This window comes from Argopecten irradians, chromosome 14, assembly GCF_041381155.1.
Source record: "Argopecten irradians isolate NY chromosome 14, Ai_NY, whole genome shotgun sequence".
NCBI classification, from domain to species: Eukaryota; Metazoa; Mollusca; class Bivalvia; order Pectinida; family Pectinidae; genus Argopecten; species Argopecten irradians.
In genome coordinates this window covers 69,786-92,834 of record NC_091147.1, presented here as the reverse complement: position 1 = coordinate 92,834, position 23,049 = coordinate 69,786, and the positions used below count along the sequence as shown (strand labels likewise).

The 23,049-nt window shown below is 36.0% G+C and overlaps 2 protein-coding genes and 1 long non-coding RNA gene across 3 annotated transcripts in view; 1 reads left to right on the top strand and 2 right to left on the bottom strand.

The window, feature by feature from the left end:
- Positions 1 to 11,022, bottom strand: part of LOC138307831 (uncharacterized) — a 36,499-nt gene extending 25,477 nt beyond the window's left edge. The window contains exon 1 of the long non-coding RNA XR_011206046.1: positions 10,597 to 11,022. This is a non-coding gene — a long non-coding RNA (uncharacterized lncRNA). The remainder of the gene's footprint in view (positions 1 to 10,596) is intronic.
- Positions 11,023 to 11,161: 139 nt separating this feature from the next.
- LOC138307881 (piggyBac transposable element-derived protein 4-like) lies at positions 11,162 to 20,369 on the top strand. The gene is made up of 3 exons (XM_069248799.1): positions 11,162 to 11,350; positions 18,379 to 19,274; positions 19,543 to 20,369. The coding sequence occupies exons 1-3, from the start codon at positions 11,175 to 11,177 to the stop codon at positions 19,728 to 19,730; spliced, it is 1,260 nt and encodes a 419-aa protein (XP_069104900.1). The 5' UTR covers positions 11,162 to 11,174; the 3' UTR covers positions 19,731 to 20,369.
- Positions 11,746 to 15,927, bottom strand: LOC138307880 (uncharacterized). The gene is made up of 2 exons (XM_069248798.1): positions 13,936 to 15,927; positions 11,746 to 13,650 (listed from the first exon to the last, which is right to left on the bottom strand). Exons 1-2 carry the CDS (start codon positions 15,801 to 15,803, stop codon positions 13,029 to 13,031), a joined length of 2,490 nt encoding a protein of 829 aa, XP_069104899.1. The 5' UTR covers positions 15,804 to 15,927; the 3' UTR covers positions 11,746 to 13,028.
- Positions 20,370 to 23,049: the final 2,680 nt, after the last annotated feature.

Genomic DNA, 23,049 nt, shown 5'->3' with positions numbered 1-23,049 from the left:
TTAAACAGAAACCTGTGGTCAAAATGCGATTTTTGCCTGTTTGACCTAAAAATAATCACCTTTAATGAATTTTCGTTGCTGACACGATTAATTCAATCAATAGATCACTCTGAGATTAACTTACATTCAAAATTTCAGTAAAATATATCGGTTAGTTTCCTTATTACCCAAATCGCGAAAATAAGCGGGTTGATAGGTTTATTTAGCCGTGTTAACATTTCGTTCTAGAACGAAAACTCTGTTGTAACAGAATTGTCGTTCTATCTCTTCATTTCATACAAAGTTTCATTAATCTTGGTTTATACTAGTGGGCGACACCTGAAGGAATGTCGCGGATGAAATGAAGAGAATTATGAAGGGGAGGTAACTCTAACACAGACAAATTTCATTGGGTTAGGAAATAATATGTAATACCTGAGTTTGAAGTAAATTAATGAGTTTAATCTATTTAACCTCTGAGACCTTGAATGAAGGTCAAGGTCCTTCCTTTGAACAGCCTTGGTAGTCATTTATCCCATTATTACTGGAAATTTACCTGACAGATAAATTTTGATTGCTTTTTCTGTAAAAAAAACAAGGAGCCACAAAGCGTGGCATTATCCCCCGCGCCCCGCAGTTGGTATAAAAACCCAAATACATCAATGTCAAAGTAACAATTATTCAAGTATAACTTTAAATGTATGCGAGCATTGTAAAACTGAAAAAAACAGCAGGTAACAAAAAGAAACTGTAATTTGGTACTTTTGATTAAGTTTCCATGGTAACAGAAAAAAACACATAACATGGAAAGCCCGCAATAACAAATGGCACAACTAGGGCACTTGTTTGATGTATACAGAAAGTTTCATGGAGCTGCGTTTAACAGTTTTGGAGTTATAGTCCGGAACCTAAGAAAACAGTAATTTGGTATTTTTTACTAACGTTCCCATGGTAACGGAAAAAATCCCCAAAATGGAAGGTCCACAATAGCAATTTAAGGCACAACTACAGCACTAGTCTGATGTATATTCAGTAAGTTTCAAGGAGCTACGTTGAACGGTTTTGAGTTTTCGCCCAGAAAAGAGTCTCGGACGTACACACGGACGAAGCCCAATTTAATATCCCCTGCAAACGTGTTTCGCCGGGAATAAAAAACAACAAGAGGCCCATGGATTTGAACAAACTTGATAGCACTTCATTCGAGCATTCTAGAGGCCAGACATGAGATCTCAAGACTTTTTTTGTTATTCCCAAGATGTCGTTTAAAGGTTTTTGCCAATTTGACCCCTGTGACCTTGAAGGTGGTCAAGGTCATTTATTTGGACAAATTTGGTAATCTTTATTCCAGCATTCTACAGGCCAATGTAAGGTCTCCAAGGCTCTATACTCACAAGAAGTTGTTTCCAAGATTTTAGCTTAATTGACTGTGACTTTGAGCAGCGATCATGTTCATTCATTTTAATGAATTTGGTAATCCGTCATCCCAGCTGAGCATTCTGCAGGCCCAATATGAGATCTCTAGGCCTCTTAGTTATTGACAAGAAGTTGTTTAAAGTGTACACGGAAAGGAAAATGATATTTAGATATGTTATTCTGTTTGATCTCCTGACAAGAATGTTGAAAACCGCATCAAAGTTGGCCGCTTCAGTACCGAGATACCGCCCTCCGAAGTGCTCGAATTTTACCTGTATATCAACTGCTAATCAGGGAATCGGCCACTCACGCTGATTTGGGGAATAACCGGATGTGACGTCACGAGGACAACGGCAGTGAGGTGTTTGGTAGTGGGGTTATAGCACAAAGGTGGACATATATGTATTCCTAAAATGGGGTTACGAGAATTTTACAGATATATATACAGTATACAGTTATGGTGACGATTTAATTATATATAAAATAGGAAATATTGCAACTGAAATCATGCTAAATACATAAGTAGATTAGAGGAAATTATAAGTTATTTATGTTTCTGGTATAAGCCAGGTGTACCTTGTGTAAAAACTTTTAAGTAGAGATCTTATCTCTGTTTTAACAGCTTACTAAATTATCAAACCTGGGGAATATTCAATTTTCATAATGTCATATAAAAAGAGACGAATTCGAAAAATGATGGTCATATAATTATCCATTTGAATATGTTTCTGTATAAATAAAAATTCACTTGGCCTATGGATTTCAAGAATCAGCATAACGAAAAGAAAAGGTGTTAAATGTTCAATAGTTCAATACACGTAAATATCATAGACATAAATTGGTAGGGGAGTAAATAAAAAAAAAATAAACCACTTGAGAAATTGAATTTAAAATACATAATTCATTTATAGCTGTAACGAGTCTATCTTCCTTTTATAGCTACATGTACATGTACATGCATGTATGATTACATATGTTATTTTAACAATATTCAACAGTACATTTATTGGTCATATAGATTATCATTATTAGTATTATATAATGATCAATATTGACCGAAATTCACAAAGAATTGGATATCCAAAATCTAGCAACTATCAGAAATATCAAAATTCTGACATTGTGCATCATATTTGCATTGCTCTTTCTCGACATGCCATTTGTAAATAATTTTGTAGTTTCTGTTATAAAAATACATTTACATATAACTAGAAATATATATACGAGACAAATGTATACATTGGTCATTCTGAAATATACAATTATGTATACATCTAGTGATTTATACACTTGTTATATGTTATGTTCGAACGGTATATTTTACTGTAAACCAAGGATTTATAAGTGTAAACAAATATGACATAATACAACAATTAAATGATGGTCCATCACTAACTTACCTGTGATCTTACTTTTGACACCTGACGTGAGCTAATCAATGAAGCGTGACAGGTCACTAAACACTTTTCTTACGTAATCTGGTTATTAGCCCCCTCATTAGTCTCGGTTGACCACGCGTTTTAGTTACTGCAGTATACAGGTAAAGAGATAAACGCAGCACGACATTGGCTATTCGGAAGTTCTGATTTTGTTCTGTACTTGATATCTGCAACTTGAATTAGACTTAGACATCTTCAGTCTTTTTTTCGTCTGACTCGTGGATGATTTATTTTTTCAATTAAAGACACTAATAAATGAACTTGAGCGAAATATCAACAAGTCGTCGGATGTATTGTATTATATGAAAGCTGAATGTATTTCGTCAAAAAAATGGATCGATTTCAGATAAAACGCAATAAGTAGATGCATTTACATATATGCAAAAAATTCTGTTTAGAATCATAACTAAATTCGTATGGGTAGGTTATATGAAAAAGTCAGAAATTTGTAAAGCGGGTTTGACCAGTACAACGACCCGAGTCGGGTTTTGGATAACATAGTCAAGAATCCTTTACATAATATTCATGTTTATGTGGTTCCAAATACCGTAGATTTGCAACGTACGTGGATTATTATACACATTATTTTGTGTATAATCAAGGATTTATAAGTGTCTCATATACGTCCTTGGTATAATTGTGCAGAAATCGCGCAGAAATGTTCATTTATCTACGACAGGTACATCAATATATGCATGGTATAAATCACTATTTTCAAGCGTATTCCAAACTCATAACTGCACATGTGATTGAGGATAATATTAAATAGGTATCGGACATGTACACAGGTACTTGTGTCTGTAAAAATCGATATTTACAAACAGATAGTTTATATTAGATGGCAGACACAGTAAATCGCCACTCTATCTTATGCGAGTAGATTAGGTCCCGTTGTCCTCGTGACATCACAGGTCAGGGGTCCCGAATCGGGGTCAATTGCTTGGGGCTTCAGGTGTGTTCTAGAGAAAAGTCGCATTATCTCTAATACCGTATTCGCTATGAAACTCGTACTTTCTCCATTCTAAATTTTATACATTGACACATTTATCAAGTCTTATATACCAAACCATTCCGTGTACACTTTAAAACCTCTTTTAGCCTATTTAACACTTGTGACCTTGAATGAAGGTCAAGGTCTTTTATTTTAACAATTTGGTAGCCATTTTTCCCAGCATGCTACAAATATCAGTCGTTTGAATGAAAAGCTATGCACGGCAGACGGCGCACGGCGATAGATGGAATGTGATAACTATCGGTCATCCTGACCCTTCAGATCAGATGACCCAACAAGGGGAGGTAATTCAAAAAAACCAAAGTATTCTATTAGGCTATCGGTGGTTTTTCTCCGGGTACTCCACCAACAAATCTGGCACATCCTTACATGACCCTAGCGGTTAATAACACATTAAACTAATAAAACCAAAACCATAAATACTCAATGAAATCACCAATATCAGCACATATCCTACTGACACTGTTGTTCTAGCTGCAATAGATAAAATTATTCTCAATCTGATATGAAAAAATCACATGATATGAAAGATTTTGAAATATTATTTGGAAAATATTTGTATTTCCATGAATAATTATGTAAAAGTCTCTGCTTACCCGATATTATCAAAATGAAACTGTTTTTTCTCATATTTATATAAGTAAGAAATAATGGTAATAGTCAACAATATCGGCCTCAGGCCAAACACTCAATCTCTTACAAATACATACATTTTAGAGAACATGAAAAGTTAAAAATAGTGTTTTTACAGAACAAAATAATACAATAGTTTCCATGGATATGGATTGTATGCCACTCAATAAGTTATCATATATTGAGTTATTTTTTCAAAAAAAAAAATAAAGAAAACCGAATCATTTAACATTAGCTTGATTACACATACCATGAAAATGAGCAAATAAGCCAATTACCTCCCCTTACCCATGGTATCCCAGGTTAAAATCTTCGTTTTGACAAGATTTGAACAATCTATAAAAATATTAAAGGCCACGACTTAGAAATATAAATCTATTCATTCAACTGTGACACATACCTGTAGAAAAGTATATATAATTAATCTGCACAACATATGCAATTGCATTATGATATTCAGATAGGATTTCTCCATTGACCCAAAATTGCAGAAAATTGTACATAATACATTTCAAAGAATCCTTAAAAAATGTTCAGTCTATGAAGGAATATATGTATCTTGTTGGTATTTTCTATGGAATTTGTCAGTAAGGGGAGATAACTCCATATTGCAGGAAATTTTGAGCACTGGTCAGCCATCACATAAACTTAGCAATACAAACTTGGTGTTAAGTGTTTTAACCGGAAGTACATAAACAGGAAGTTCACAACCGGAAATACAAATTTAGAAAATACGCATCTTATGACAACGAATGAAAATGATAAAAATACTGAATCGGTAGTTGAAATCAAGTAAATATTCACAAATTTTAGAATTTGACTATTTTTTGAAAATCATACCGCAAAAAAACATTCCACATCAGTTCATACGTTTTAGTGATATTATATCTGGTTTATGTCTGTTTGTTTTTATGATTTTCCCCAAATTGTGTGTTTAAAGGAAATCCGTATGCGATTTTTTTAGAATTCCGGAATTTCGGACAGGCCGGGTCCCCCTTATGATTTATAGCGACGAACGGCACTTCCGGTGTTTAAAATCCATTCCCATTTACGACAGGGACCGCAAAAACCTCAGAGATAGCATATAATTTTCACTTCACTGCTTTTATTTCATTTATGTAATGATTTTAAACATTCAATATTATATGTAGACAATTTTCACCTATTGAAAAAATATCCAAGTGTGATGTCATGGCGTATCGGAAACCATTCTGGAATTCAAAACAACCTCCGCAACTTCCGATATAGCGTCATATGAATTGGCGCGATTTTCAAAAGTATGGACCTACCTTAAGTAATTTTGAAACTAAAAAAACAGCAGATTACTTCCCTTTACCAATTCCAAGTGAAAACTTTTCAATGACATGTGGTTCAAGTATTACATTTGTAATAAATGATGTGAAGCTATAGTACAGCTAAATACAAGGCAGTCAATGAAATACTCTCAAAGAAAAATCAATTGCAAACTTCCTTCAGTAGTTAATTGTGTTAATTGATCATAAATCAATGGACTTTGTGTTTAGTGTTTGTTTTTCTTTCATGGGTGGGGGGAGGGAGGGGGTCTGTATACTTCACTCTTAGCTTGAAAGCTTTTGTTTAACTTAGTAACTGTTTGCCATGCATTAAAATGACGATCTACAATAATATCTTAACTTATCTTTGTTGATGTTTTATTCAAAGTTTTAAAAAAAAGTCAAGTAAATGAACATCTATCTCTCCAGTACCGTACATGTATGTTTGTCATTTTAAAAATCACGACGCATACATTTTGTATGTGCCAGGGTTAGAAGGCGGAGAAAAGCTGGAGTACCAGGAGAAACACCACCGAAAATCAGTAACTGTTCCCATTTTAAGATCTTGTATTCAAACTCGCTATCTGACCCTGAAATCATGAGGCTTGTGGTAATACATGTATGTCTGCACATCGCAACCATTCGGCAACCACAGCCCTCTTTTTTTAAACGCAATACATTTACAGCTGTACAACATCATTGCTACATTTGTATATGTTGCAGTATAGAAAAAAAAACATAAGATAATGCAAAAATATACCTGGTAGGTCATATTGTGTATTATAAAAACAGTAATACATTATGTAACAAAAACACTCTATTATAATAATTATGTCATTTAATTTATGATGCCTCATCGGAAACATTCTGGCTTCATTAACCAATATTGAACCATTGATATCAAATTTGTCGGATTAAACTAGCGTTTAGAATACAGTGGTGTAGGAAGATGAAACGTAATGGGGACCGGTGCAGGTCCTCAAGATTTTCTACAACCCTCCCCCCCCTCTTCAATCTTGACATATTTGATTTGTAAACTAGGGTTTTTTTTAGGTTCAAATATTTTTTTTTTCATTCAGAAATTCTAAATAATACATATCATTAAGTGTCCTTACACAGGAGATTAATTCAACACAACCAAATAAACTTTATATACAGTCGAAACTCGTTATCTCGAAATTCAACGGACCAACGAAAATAATTCGACTCATCCGGAATGCGACTCAAACGTAATGCCATAAGGTTTGATCAGAACGTGGTTTTCAACGGTCCTTATATCTTATGACAGCCGGATACATGCCTATTACCGTGATCAGCATATTATCGTGATTTTCCAACATATAACCCTTATAAGGTTTGTATTAAATCTTTTTAGTTATATGTTTTCAGATGTTTTTGGATTTTTTTAAATACATTTTGTAAAAAAAAAATAGAATTACGATACGATCGTCATGATAATAGGCATGCACCCTGATTTCCCGGTGGTATACGTATACTGACTTCAATGGTTCATACATCAAACTTATACGGAATATAGAACCTGAACAAATAAAAACAAGCATCTTTCTTATTTCAGAATTTAATGTTATTTCAAAATAGTAAAATAAACAATAGTTTTCACCTACCGTGAGCAGACTACACTCTCCGTTTCTACTGGTTAATATAATTTACGGTAAATGAAACGAAAGTAGATTTCTATACCAACGCAGAAATACATTGCATGACTAAGATACTAGTACATCTGCAACGACTAGTTAAACATTTAATATTGTGGGTTTGTTAAATTATTTTGCAGTATAAACATTCCATACAAACCTTAGAAAACACTTTCGTTTCTAATGATTCCTAAACAAACACACTTCCGGTCATGATCAGCCATGCTGATCGAGCCATGCTGAGTGTGATTGTGTAAACACGCGTTGTGTTTATGTACAGGTAAGTCACAATTGTAAAGTGACACTAATTAGGAAGCCAGACTTGAGAGGATTATTAAACAATTATTAATTAGCAGTCATTGTTGTAGTATGTTCCCATAGGCCTGAATCTGCATATACCGATCGCGATATGTGCAGGTACATGTAAACCAATGACGTGTTACGACAAACCACAGGTGAATTTCAATTGTTTGTATCCATGTTATATTTACGTGGGGATTTTTTTTATTTAAAATTTTGACTAAAATTAAATTCGAGATAGCGACTATTTTTTCGCTGAATATCCGTTCTAAGGACCAGAAATTGACTTTGACACAACCGGAGTTTCGAGTCATCGAAATTCGAGTCATCCGATCTTAAAATACATACACAAAGAAGGACAAAAAACGGGACTTGAAAATTAATTCGACTCAACCGGAATTTCGACTCAAGCGATTTTGAGATAACGAGTTTCGACTGTACTTTTTTTCACTGATTTTTTACTACATCATTATAATCCTTGTAGACATCTGTACACAGTGGCGTCACTGACAGGAAATTAATGTATAAGCAAATTCGCAAAATAGGTGTGCGAGTGCCGAAGGCGCGAGATTTTGGTGTTTTGTAGGTCTTCTTTTTACATGTAGAACATTTCAGTTGTATAAAATGGGGGGGGGGGCAAAAAGACATGTTTGAAGCCCCATCTCAGATACCTACATGTACGTTAAGGCCTAATTGTCAAAGCCATGTAGGCATGTCTGTTGTTTCCCACATACTTCTCCAGTAACATAATTATTTTTTGTCAATATGTACAAAAATTTTGTCAAGGAAATCAAAATGTCTTGATACTGTCAATGAAATTCATTCAAATTCAATGCATACGTTTTAATTCTATTAGATTTATGAATGCATTCATGATATATCTTGACTCTGTAGAAATGCTGCCAAACAACTTGCTGTTTTAAAAAGACTGGGAAATAATCTTACAAAGAAGGAGAAAATTACCATCTTTAAGTCTTTTATACTTTCAAATTTTAACTACCATTAGTATTGTCCACTTGCCTGGCACTTTTGTACATTGACTAATACTAGGAAAATGGAAAAAGTCCAGGAGAGAGCACTTCGTTTTATTGACAATGACTATGTTTCCCCAGTCTTCGATATTTTAAGGAGGCACAAACTTGATTTTTTACATGTTAAGCGTATGAAAGATATGGCCTCTGAGGTTTTTAAAATTTTAAATGATATTTCTCCTCATATTTTACAAAATCTTGTTGAGAAGAAAGAAGGTTTTTTTTTTTTTTTTATAATCTTAGACAGGACAACCTGGTAAAGATTCAAAGGGTAAACACTAGGGCTGTTACGAGTACCCGAGTACCCGGTTACGGGTCGGGTTGGGGATGTAACCGGGTCAAAAAATGTGTACCCGGGTACCCGTCAAAATAGGACAATTCGTCTGGATGTACGTAAACAAGTCTAGAACTTATATTAAAAGTATTACAAAATCCAACTCATTTGTTTTTTGTTTTCACTCACCAAGGATGAAACCTTATCTTTTCAATGCATTTTTTAATTCTCATGACCGTCTTTTGATGCGAGAACAATCTACTTGACGGACATGTGCACTTAAATAGGTCACACTATAGTCATATCCGATAACACAAGAGACCGTCCAAATGTAGTACTTCCTGTTGCGCATGTGCAAAAACATTTCCTCTGGGACTGGTATAGCTACAGACACGCTGGCTAGACTGACACTTTACGGCAGCTCATTAGCAATTATGAATGTCAAATAGAAATAAAGTAGACACTTACCGACTGAAGCTATCTTTACTGAACTCACATATGATTTCATCGAATCTCCGTCGATCAACCAATCTTTCCAAACAACAAACACAACGTAACCCAATTTGTTACAAAAGCAGTAGATCTGTGTCGAGTACCCGGGTACGGGTCGGGTACTAAAATTCGGGTACCCAGGGACAAAATTTAGTACCCGTGACAGCCCTAGTAAACACCTCCACTTATGGTAAGAGATCTTTTCGTTTCGCTGCTTCTCAGGTGTGGAACAGTCTGCCAAATGAATGTCGGCTAGCTGAAAACTACAATTCGTTTCGCAGACTGCTTCACACCTGGGATACACAGATCTGCTCCTGTACCATCTGTACACACCATATAGGATGAGTTGTTCCCCTTTGGAATCTACCTGCTTGTAATTATACCATACAACCTGTGATATTTCAAACCTTTTCAAAGATCATTACTTTTATAAATCTTATTTAGCTTATTTGTTTTCTACCTATGACTTCAATATCTATTTTTAATTCACACTATGGTAGTGTATATCCTGTAAATTTTTACACTTTGCTATATTAGCATTTATGTACATTACACTTCAGTGTCTTAACCTATTTTGTGTAACATTTGTGTCATATATACAAGTGTAATTATTAAGTTATTACCTTTAAATTAAATTTTCTTATTTCTGCTAAACTGTGATAGCTGTTTCCAACTAAATATCATGTATCTATTGTATGTTTGCTATAGGCCTAGTTAAATTGTTGCCTGTCTATATATATTTTACCTGTTTGTACTGTGATATTTTTACATATGTTTGTCGCAAGAATAGCACTACAGTGCTAATGTTATTATGTTCCCCTTGTATGCGACTCTAAATAAAACTTCTTGACTCTTGACTCTTGAAGCCATAGTCTAGTTTAGAACGCTTGATTCTGATGTCATGATCAGTCAGTCGCGATGATAAACAGTCAGACTCAGCACTGACAGGAGCCTTACAAAAACAATCAAATCAGACAACAACAACCTCTAACATCAAACATTACACTCAGAATAATACTAATAACCAACGATAGTGGTATCAATGTCTATAAAACGTAAAATGCATATAAACTTACCTTATATTGCCTGTTTTATTTTGAACAGCAAGGCGGCTTCAACGAACCGGCTCAATACACAATATTGGGATTTCCGGAAATGACGTCATATGTATAGACGCTTCTGGAACCTTCTAGAACATTCTAGAACATTCCTGTGGAAATCCCTGACAACGTCAAAAATATACCCAACTTCGAGACCATCGCATTGGGGTTTTGTGGCACATATCAAAGATTTGAAGAAACCATTTTATTCAGAAATACCTCTGTTTTTTTCTAATGATAGTTTCTATTCGTCAGCATTTTTATTGAAATTTTGGAGTTGACTTAAACAGAAACTTAACGAGTTCTGTGCCACAGGGCCGATTTTGGGCCGATTGTAGTACTACGTTGAGTGCCAGCGGGCCGATTTTGGACCGACGCAGGTGCGTCAAAAATAAACATTCAAATTTGGGACTTTGTCTTTTATATCTTATCTGTGTGATATTCTGCCTTTCTATTGAAACAAATTTTGACGTCATACCCCAACAAATGACGTCATCACGAGCAAAAACGACGTCACTATATATACCTACTGTACATAGAACGTCATATCGAACATGGCGATTCCGTGGTTTCGTGTGTTCCCTCCAGAACCGCAGAGGCAACATCCTTTTGGTTTCGATGACAATGCTGGCCCAAGAAACATTCCTGCTCAAACAACATCTCCGTATGCCTACTTCAGTCTCATTTTCAATATGACTTTGATCCGGGAGATAGTAAGGCAGACTAATACGTAAGTCTTTAGTAGATAGAGCAGGTTCCATTTTTGCCGTTTTTACCTGATTCTTACAAAACATATTTTTATTCTATGTCTGAGACATGTATTTATTCGTTATTATTATTATTAAAGTATCACTCACTTTTAAAACCTCTTCTTCTTGCTAATGTAGCCAGGTGTCCTCAAACGTTATTTTATACATGTTAATTGTACATTACCATTTTAGAACCGGCACTTTTATCCGAACGATTGTTCCAGTAGAGAAATGGAACTTGTTGGGGAAATTGTCCTTATATTTCCGAATAAGAGTTAATGTCAATTTTTTTTACCACGTGATAATGAATCTGAAGGCAAAAAAATGTATGTCTGAGGTACCCTTACCTACCCTAGTTTTTACCTCTGACCCTAGCTATTTTATCACACTTTTTCAAAACAAAAATGTAGTGGGTGGATTTTTCAGCTTAGATTTTTACACTTGCTTTAAGTATACATTCAGATAAAGTTAAATTACAGCAATGAGAAATAAAAGACTTCTAGCAAGCCTAAAGCCTGAAAGACAAATTACTTCGTAATGTAGTAAGCAATAAAGCAACTGAATTCCCCCATATTGTCTTTTTTAAATCCCGACCTACCTTACTTTTCAATCATGTAACGTGTAACATGCATGTAATTTTTGTTTTCCTGAATTATAAAATCAATAGGATAAAAACTGATTAAAAACATTATAAAATGAGCACAAATAATATGCTCTCCTGTATTCTCAGATATGCAAGGAAATGTCTGAGACAACCTGGATTATCACTCCATGCAAGACTTAACAAATGGAAACCGATGACCATTAGCGAGTTCAAGGGCTTCCTAGCAGTCGTGATTAACATGGGTTTGATAAGGAAATCCACTATTAGTGAATATTGGAATCAGAAACTTGACAGTCAATCCACCAAGTGGTTTCAAAAGATGTTTCCGAGGAACCGATTCCAGTTGATATTGAAATGCTTCCGTATCACAAATAGTGAGAAACTTCCCAAACGGAACAGTCCTAAATACATGTATTGCACATTTCAACATGTTGCACTTATCATAAAACGTAAACGAGAACTCATTCCTCTTCATGGCATTATACATATAAAGGCGGGAGACGTTTTACGATATCATGATTTTGCGAAAGTCTAACTCTTTACTAGATATTGGTTAAGTTCACATATTAACATTGGCTAATACATGGTAGCATATCAACACGGTGTTTCCATTTTTAGAAGCACCTGTATATAACTTTGTTATAACTTCATTGCCCACACGTTAGTTCTTCAAGGTGGCGTCCTGTGACTAACGACTTCTTTGTAATTAACATGACGTAACGCGCGATGTTGGTGACACTTTACGTAACACAGAATGACGTCGTTTTTAGACCGCTTTCGCGACGCGTCACTACAACGTTATCCAATACACATATTCAAGTGAGTAAAGAATGATAAGTTAATTAAAGGTGTATACACAAGTAATGGAAATTTTATCAATGTAAAGATATTACCGCAGCATGTTTTACATACATTGTAACACCGGTTCCATGAATACATATACAAAAAAATGTACATGTATATATATAATGTCTCCAAAGTTACTCGTCAATGTATTGTACATATGTAACTACTACATTGTCCAGAATTGCTTTCTATATTAATAACTTCTTAGACTACACATACAACAGTGAATCGAGGGATGCCAGTATTTCCACATGATCATCTTCACTAATAGTGAGCGTGTTGTTACTTTCACTGGCGTTTACCAGAACGTGGCGCACAGAACATGCCGGCACCACAGCCAGTCGGTCTTTCAAAAGACGGTAGGTGAAAACGTTATTCACAGTCTCAAAGTAAAACCCCCGAATAACTTCACACCCCTTTTCAAAAGTTGCACCCCAACTGTCTTTCAGTTTCCTTTTTAGTTTTTCCGGTTTACTCTTCGCTTTAAATAGATAAAAATCCTCACTTGGATCGTCTGTAAAGACCGCGAGTATACTGGTAGGTTGACATAGATCATGCAAATCATTTACATGTGAATTGTCTTGTAGATTATCGTCTACACTGGCTTGATCGTCACCACCTTCCCTGCTAATCTCAGCCGTCCTTGTCTTCCCGATACGATTTGTACACGCTCCATAATTTCCGGTGATACACTGGTCACATGTATAACATGAGATATTCCTAACAAAAAGGAGGGACGGATTTCCAGTTGCTATAATCTGATGTATTTGTCTATTTCTTGGGATTGGTTTGTAACGCATTTGCGTTTCACGCGTAACCTGTTCAATGTACCTGAAATGAAAATGAAAGTTTTTGTTAAGGCTTATTTAATATCATTGATCATGTCATGGTATAATGTGCATTTATATAAGCGCACACATATATACAATTGAATATATAGACAATATTATCATGTACATGTATTGTTTTGTATACATCTATGAACTACTAAAGAAATTAGAAAGCGCATGTGATTGTGCTCATCCTTGCTGCTACACAGATAAATATTTATAATCAGTTAAAGATAAGGACTCTGTAAATGATGGACATAAAAATAAAACCAAGCTAATGTCATACCTGAAATGCCTTCTCTTGCAATTAGCAGACCCACTTGGCTGTTCAAACTTGTTTTTTCCAAAGTTATAAAGGTGCTCTGCTGACTGGATCGTTTCGGTACCTCTGATAATGGCCATTTCGGCCTGTCGCTTAAAGCACCCTCCAGCGGCGTCTTGGGGTCCTTTTCCATGTGATGTTTCAAAGTAATTTCTTATGAAGCATTCGTAACCAAAGTCGTAACAAGCATGAGCTACAGAGCCCATACAATGACGACTTTTATACTGGGCTTGACATCCGTCCGTAAATTCATGCATTGTTCGGGTTTGATAACGAATCGATTTCAGGTGTTCCGATACCAAGTTTTGAACAGCATGGGTGAAATATTGGTCATGTGTTAAGTCCGGACTGATAACAAAGAAGTGTTCTGTGACGATGTTTGGTGATTCCTCAGTACTTTCAGCCCCATCATATTCAAGAATTGCATGGCGGTGAATAACAGTAACATGAATTGAAACTTCATTCTTTTGAAAATAACTTGACTGTAGTTCATGTTTTTCGATACACGAAAAATTTTCAGAAAAATCGTGAATACAAATACAGTCGTTCATTGGCAAATTTTCAATTAAAGTTTTCATTTGATTTGTCTGCCAATTTGCACGGAACTGGTGAGCCGGAAATGAAACTAAAAGGTGCTTTAAGTAAGAAAACATCTCTCCTGGCGCAGTTGTTTTTTTAACCAAACAAAGCTTTTTAATTTCTTTGTTTTTCTTTACATTGACATTGACATATTCATATTTTGACCAAGTCACTTGTAGAGCAGTCTCAGATGTATCGCATTCTTCCGGAAGTAGTTTAAGTAAATGTACGCCGCAGTTGTTGCATTCTCTGTTTATACAATCAATGTCCGTGTCCGTTTCTTGGCAAAATGTTGTAGGTATTATTTCGTTTAGATGATTGTATATAGGATATTCTCTCTGTTGGGCTTCTGATTTATTTTCAATTATCTTTTTTCTAAAACTCATGCAATCTTTGAACACAGTTCTTGTTTCGACGTGATATCTACAACAGCAAGTATTCCGGTCCTTTGGGCGCGTCGGCACAACATAATACGGCTTACATCTTTCAAATGTTCTTTGGCACATTTTGATTTCAGGATGTGTTTCTCTGAAACTAAGAAAAACTTCAGTTTGTGTTTTTTCTAAAACGTGTACCATGTGACTTGAGTACAACTTTGGACCTACTCTAATTCGTTTGATATCGCATTTATTTCCGGTTGGTCGAGAGTTTTGCGAAGATGTCCAGAAATTATAAGCCTTTTCTCTGTCCGAGTCCGTTATTTTATCAGAACGTGTTTTCCGGCAAGTGTGCGTCCATGACGATTTTTCCGAAGTCATTATTTTATGACGTATACGTTTGCCGCTAGATATGCGTCGCACTGGCAAACCAAGTTTGCGAGCTACTTTCTTTTGGATTTTCTTTTCTGCTGAATTGGGCCCGTTAATAGCTGCACATAAAACATTAATAGATGACCTGGCATCGTCGGAACGTTTGGATTTTGTGCTCTCAATTGCCTGTTTCATGTCACCAAGTATACAGTTAGCAAGTTCGATGTTTTCAACGTCCCCAGGGGAAGTGTATTTCTCTGTTCGGAGAGATTTTGCCGTCGGTGAGTTCGACTCTAAATATGCAGAGATAACGGCGCTTCTCTTTACGGGCGTTTTAGGTAAATTCTCCTTTAGTCTGAGTAATGATCGACATTTACTCATTCTGTTTTTAAATGGTGTTACTAGAGTACCTGTCGCGTTTTGATCGCCATTCATAACTTTTGTTTTATTTTTTTCTCTGTATTTTCTAACCCGCTCTCTAGTTTTTAACCTTTGTTTATTCATTTTTTCTATTTGTTCTTTGCAATTAGCGCGTTGCTTGCGTTTTTGTAATGCTGAAGTTGATACGGGTTTTTGAGTTTTTGGAACAAATTTCTTCTCGTTTTCATAATATTCTCTTCGTTTCCTCTTCCGTGCTTCTTGGCGTTCCTGTTTGTATATGTTGATACGCTGCGTTGCAGTTAAAATGCGCGAGTTTAAATCAATGTCCTGCAATTAAAAGATAATATAATATTTCACATATTGCTTATCGACATGACTCTGTAATTTTGTTAAATAGAATAGTTCTCGATTTAAATGCATATTTATCAGCATCAGATTCAAAACGTTGCGTGATAACGTTACGCTTTGAACGTATAACGTAACGACGTTTTTTTTACGTTGTATTAAAAGTGGACATTTCACGGAATTTTTAAATGGCGTGTTATTTCTTTATTATTGATCGTACACTCGAAATAAAGAGTGTTTTTTAATGTTCAGTTCAGGCACATTTCTAATATGGTTTTAAATTTATATTCAATATTTCATGATATGCTGATAAATGTTATCAAAATCTTTATATTTGCAAAAAGTAGATTAAAATCACTTGGTGGACAAATTACGGAATTTTTCATTTTCTTCGTTTGCAATGAAAACGCTCTTTAAAATGGGCAATATTACGGTCATGATATATTCAATAAAGACACATTTCATTTATGATTTCAAAATCCTGAAATAGCTTACCATTTTCTCTCAATATTGCTAGAAATCTGTATGTGCGTTCTTCTGGATCCACCGTTACATGTTGACAATGGTTAATAATCAAGATATTAGCATAATGTACGCCTTCCGAAATCATCGATACGTCATTGACGTCATTTGTCACGTCATATCCGATTCCTTGCATTATGTTCATTTGTTTGTACGTATGTTTGGCGCGTTTTTGGAGCAGTTTTACAAACAACCACGACGGTAAATGTTACGCGTTACATACGTTTTCGTTGTATTTTGGGGATTTTGAACGCAATTAAAACGTATTTGTATTTCGCTTTACAGTACCTCCTATATTTCACATAGAATTAATGTACATCAAAAAACAATTCCATTGATATATAATGTGACGTGAGACCATAAAAAGAGAAGAAACCCACAACGCTTTAAATAAGGGGGGTTTGTGTTTTGGAACGGTATCACCAACATCGCGCGTTACGTCCATGCACTTCCGGAAAGCCGTAAGAAACTACATAAAATCAAGGACATTTGATTCGGTTCATATGGTGTTATACCACCTGCGGTCATTATTACAAGGTCATTATTACAAGGGCAGTTATAAATAACACCATGCGAACCTCAACAAATATCCATAATTGATATATAAACGTTGAATGCGAATGTATGTGTATCATACATTAAAAGATATTCGGATAAGTGGATAACTTGAGATACATGGATACCTAATACGTTTAACCAAGGACATATATATATTTATCCTGCAACTGTCCCACATACTGACCGATAACTACTGCCGGATAAACTTGTGCTTTATCCGTCAATACGAATGCTTTATCCGTCAATACGATCACGTGAATTTGTTCCATATCTGACGGAACTTTTTCTAACTTGACCCAGAACTAGAACCTTCCGGTGAATGGAACGTCATTCAGTCCCGCTAAAACGTGACGTCACATTCACCGGAATGACGTCATTTTTACGCTATCGAAAATCTCGTATGGCGGTGTCGTCTTTTTCTTGGCTCATGGCAAAGGTATGTATTGCAAAATAATTCTTTAATAGGTATTTATTGGGTTTTTTGAGTGTTTTTATTTTGTTTGAGCGATGTATCATACTGAATAAAATTACGGATACTATTTGTGAATGCGCTTATTTATTTCCCACGGCAGTAAACAGGAGTACACTCTCATTCGGTACATAGTGAATGAATCTTTACCTCCGCATCAAAGATCTACTGGAAGCTTCTCGCTTCGGGCAAAACCAAGTAAATAACTGTCAATTTGCTTTCGGTTTGAATGCCATAATGGTTGCAGGATAAACAGAATACACGGTTAGTATCTTACAATACAAGTTTTATTTTGGTGCTCGACACGGAAAGCCGAGATGACTCGGCAAAGCCTCGTCATCTCGGCTTTCCTAAGTCTCGCACCAAAATAAACCTTGTATTGTAAGATACTAACCATGTATTCTCTATATATATGCTTAACACACATTAAGATATATCATAAGCTTCTAATAGCTCAATCAGCGCATCCGGCTAGCGTTCGGAGGTACTGGGTTCGACGCTACTTTTGATACAGATTATTGGTGAAGTGATTGTACATTGTAGAATACAATTACGATAAAAATGACACTATATAAAAGACATTATCTTATGGAAATATTTATCATACATGTACATTATTAGGAGATTATTTACGTATGATAATTAAAACATGTTGACTCGGAGTTTTATACCAACCAAGGGTGTAATATATCTAAATGGTGTATGTCCGCTATGTCGTTTCCTGGCGTATTTTCGATAAATTGTTTCTTATATGTAAACAGAATACATTAACATGTACATGCATGATTTGGATTTTTTTTTCAGACCCGACGGACACTTTAAACCTCTGCTGGATTTCGTTAATAGAATGTTCAAAAAGTACTATGTACCTCAAAGGGAAGTGTCTGTTGACGAGACACTGGTCGGGACACGTGGTAGAACTGCTATGTTGCAATATATACCGACAAAGTCTCACAAATTTGGAGTGAAATTTTGGGTTCTGGCCGAAAGTTGTAGTGGCTATGTGGTTGACATGTGTTGTTATCTTGGAAAGGTTTTCCAGCCTTCTCCTGTTGGAGAGAATCAGGGAACTAGAGTTGTATTAGATCTCCTACACCGTAGCAACTTACTGGAAAAGGGGTATCATGTAGTATGTGATAGCTTTTTCTGCTGTGTGGATCTAGCAAAGAGATTGCTTGAACAAGGGACATATCTTACAGGAACACTGCGTTCTAATAGGAAAATGCCCGTACTTATAAAGGATGCTCCCGTAGGTCCCGGTGAGACTGTTTACATGCGGCAAGGCAATGTTCTAACTGCTGCCTATAAAAATCAAAGAAATGGTAAGAAAGCAGTCCGTCTCCTCTCTACTTTGGCTACTGCCGATCGCAGACATGGGATGCCCGATATTGTAAAATCGTATAATAAGAACATGGGCGGGGTGGATGAGGCGGACATGCTAATGAGCTTTTATAGCAATAATAGAAAATCTGTAAGAGTTTGGAAAAAAATGGTAATTCACATCATCAGCCGGGTATTGCTAAATTCATATGTGCTGTACCACAATTCTACTACTGAGAGACCTGTCAAATCACGTCTGAGGTTCTGCCAGGAAGTGGTGGAAGGCCTAGCCAACGATCATATTGCAGCAAGACGGACAGGGATACCCAGGCCCCGGGAGGAAGTACATAGACAGCCTATCCTACTGGAGAAGCTACCTGGTAAGCATGTATCAACACTCGGAAATTGTCCACCTAGTAAGAATAGGGGATTATCTTATCTTAAAAGTGTTAAGTTATATAAAGATCAAATCAATGTAATCCGCAATGATATACATATATAAACAAATCTATTTGGTAGATACTGCATTTCTGAAAACCATATACATGTGCATTATGTTTGCACATATATATGTACACGTTGAGTAATCACTATCAATTCGTTGTGTCTGTAAAAAATCAATTGTTAAAATTTACATATATTTTGAAGGGAGGAAGGAGCGTGACTGTTCCGTGTGCTCAGATCGACAACACAGTGTCCGTCGCCGTTGTAAAACAAGATGTACCCGATGCAAAGCAGGTGTTCACAAACTATGTGTTGCGCGTCATGTATGTACCATTATAGAGGATACAGACAAGCTTAGGAAAACATCATATGTGTTTCAAGTTATGTTCTAATTACTGACTCTATAGAACCAGTGTTAAAAAATTGCAAAATAGAGTAAAAGAATCCCCCGTCTACATCTATATTTGTTATTAGGGCCCCGCATCGAGATGCGGGTGCCCTATAGTAATCAGGTTGTCCGTCTGTCTGTCCGTCCGTCCGTCTGTCCGTTTTTTTTCTTTTGCACATTAATGATGGAAGGGAGTGGACTATTTTCCTCATATTTTACATGATGATTCCCCATCCATCCTAGATCTGCTTGGTAATTTTTCAGGCTGAAATTAAATTAAAAAATCGGCCATCTTGGATTTTAACATTTAAAAAAATCACAATGTTGTTGCTCTTAACTGATAAACATTTTGTTATAACATTATGATGCAAAGTTGTTCAGAATTAAACAAGGAGTTGACTGTCCAAAGGTAAGGTCATGGGCCAAGGTTACTAAGTCAAAGGTCAAGGTCAAATTTAAAAAAATTATTTTCTCATGAACATTTTGCTACAACATTTATAATGAAGCAGAGTTGTTCAGAATTAAACAAGAAGTCAACCCACCAAAGTAACAGATACAACTCTTATGGAAAAAAAACTTTTACATGAGCAAGACCTTTATTCCCTTCCTTTCACATTTGTTATGTGTTTTCTCAGCAAACTCATCCTCGATACTCCAGGGCTTCCGATCACTTACGATCTCTACACCCCTGGACTATCTCATAATGAAATTGAAGGCAGCTCAGCGGAAAACATTTGACCAATCACAGCCTAGCAAATATTTCATTTGAAGACTACAGAGAGAGCGACGCCTAACATCAAAGCCACAGAGTCAACCACAGTGCACCGTTATACGCCTTTTGATGTATATCAAATAACTAAGTTACCTGTTCTATTCTGTTGCCTCCAGTTTTACTATGAGATAATCCAGGGGTGTAGAGATCGTAAGTGATCGGAAGCCCTGGAGTATCGAGGATGCAGCAAACTATGAGGTTTACCTTGTTTAAAAGGGGTATTTGAGTTAATTGTATGCTCTTAATGTAATGTTAGCTTGGAATCAGGATTCAAGTTAAATACTTGGAAGACTTTTTCCAAAGAATTATAATAATGTACCATCATCGGTTTCCCAATTAATGTTGACATTAATTATTTATTAGCAACATATAGCTAACACGGAAGAATTCGTTGTCAAAATACTACTTTTCCACTTAAGCACGTCAGACACATAGCGGGGCCCTTTCTGACGTGTCAGTGTTCTAGTTAATTTGCTAATAATACATACTTGTTGTGTAACACTATCATTATTATACAAGATAACACATTTACACACACATGTATATGTCCTTAGTTGGCGGTTTTATTACACATCATTTTCGCTAGCCAAGGCTTCTGATTACGTTACACTCCACGAACATGTACATGTACTCAAATGAAATGAAGAACACATATTTCAGACTTGCCTTTGCTGATTTTCACGAAGAAATTATATTCCTTCAAATGAGTATATATATACTAAGAAGACGTAAGCAATGGAAACATTTCGTTTTATATCTACCTAACAGAAAGGAATGTTACTAATGGTATCAGAACGAGTTTACGAAACTGATTCGAATTGGTGAGAATATATATATTGTAGATACATGTTGTATATGATGAAATATGACTTAGAACGTCGACGAAACCTTGACAAAAATGAAAATGTAAAACGTCACGTTGCGTACAGTATTCACAACGTCAAAACAATCCAGCGCGACCCCAATCTTTACATGACGTCAATTAACGACGTCATAATCTCCGCAACGTTGGCACCTTTGAAATTTTGCCGTTTGCAAGTTATTATGCTCACAAGGTCAAATATGTTCAAGAGAGTGCGTGAACTACATGTATACCATGTGTGAGGCAATTTAAAATACAAAAATACCATACATGTATAGCACCAACAATAATTTGTTTGGGCATGAATCCCATTTACTAGTTTGATTTGAAATGTCAAGTGAAGAAAGAATGAGTTCAAATTGTCAAAGACCCTAACATTCTCTAAGGTAATTGTACACAGGCTTTTGGTTCTGTAGTAATACAGACACCTCAATATGTGTGTCAGATAATCCAGTATTACAAAAGCCTGTGTTCTGATATTAAATGTATAATTAACTGTTATATATCACATACAAGTCAACACACCCCACCCGGTCACATTATACTGACAACGGGCGAACCAGTCGTCCCACTCCCTGTATTCTGAGCCCTAAGCAGGAGCAGAAACTACCACTTTTATAGACTTTGGTGTGTCTCGGCCAGGGGACAGAACCCAGAGCCTTCCTCACAGGGGCGAACGCTCAACTTAAGGCCAAAAGTGAGGCAGTGCCAAGGGAGGCATTAGGAAAGATAAAGTCAGTTATGTAGAAGAGAAAAGATAAGATCCTAAATTTAGTCGCCTTTTACGATCATGCAATAGGGGCAGCAGGTACAATTCTAACACCCTACCTGCAGGGCAGTGTATTTGATATTTTGTATGTCCCCACCAACATGATATAGTCTATGTCCCGCAAAATTGTTTTATATTAGAGAGACTATCGTGTATGTCCACATTCCCACGAGGTTATAGTATGTCTGTCTTGTATGCTCGTTAATATGCAGTCAGCTTATGTTCTGTGGAAATATTTTGGCATTTCCCGGATTAGACCTAAATTTACATGGCAGATGTAACCAACAGAACAGAAGACACTTACTCTTCTGGAACACCTGGTTTTGCTCTCCAAGTTACCAATTGTGTCCATACAAATCCACATTTTGAAAACCTTGTGCATTATCCTCACAATAATCTTTATAAAGATTTTATTGCACACATGTTTTAGTGCTGAGGGTAAGGACAGAGAGAAAGAAATACTAAGGACACCAAAGTATTTCCTTTCATCACGACAGTTAGAGAAAATAAAACAAACATAAACACATTGGATTTTTACTTATTTTTTATTGAAGCTTTCAATGATCAGGCATTGTTTTAACCTTTTAACTGCCGAGGGGCCGATGGGGGCCGATCTATCGTCCCGTTAACTGCCGGGGGGCCGATGGGGCCGATTTACGTGTCCCGTTAACTGCCGGGGGGCCGATGGGGCCGATTTACGTGTCCCGTTAACTGCCGGGGGGCCGATTGGGGGCCGATATGGTGTACGCACTACTTTGAAGTAAACACAAAATACATAAATCAGTTTTTAAGTGTGGTTATCACTTAGTACACATATTTTATTAGTATACATATTTTATGTCACCTTACGTAATAGCTGAAGAACGTGACGTAACCTATATACATATGACGTCATTTTACGTCATATACGGATAAAATGA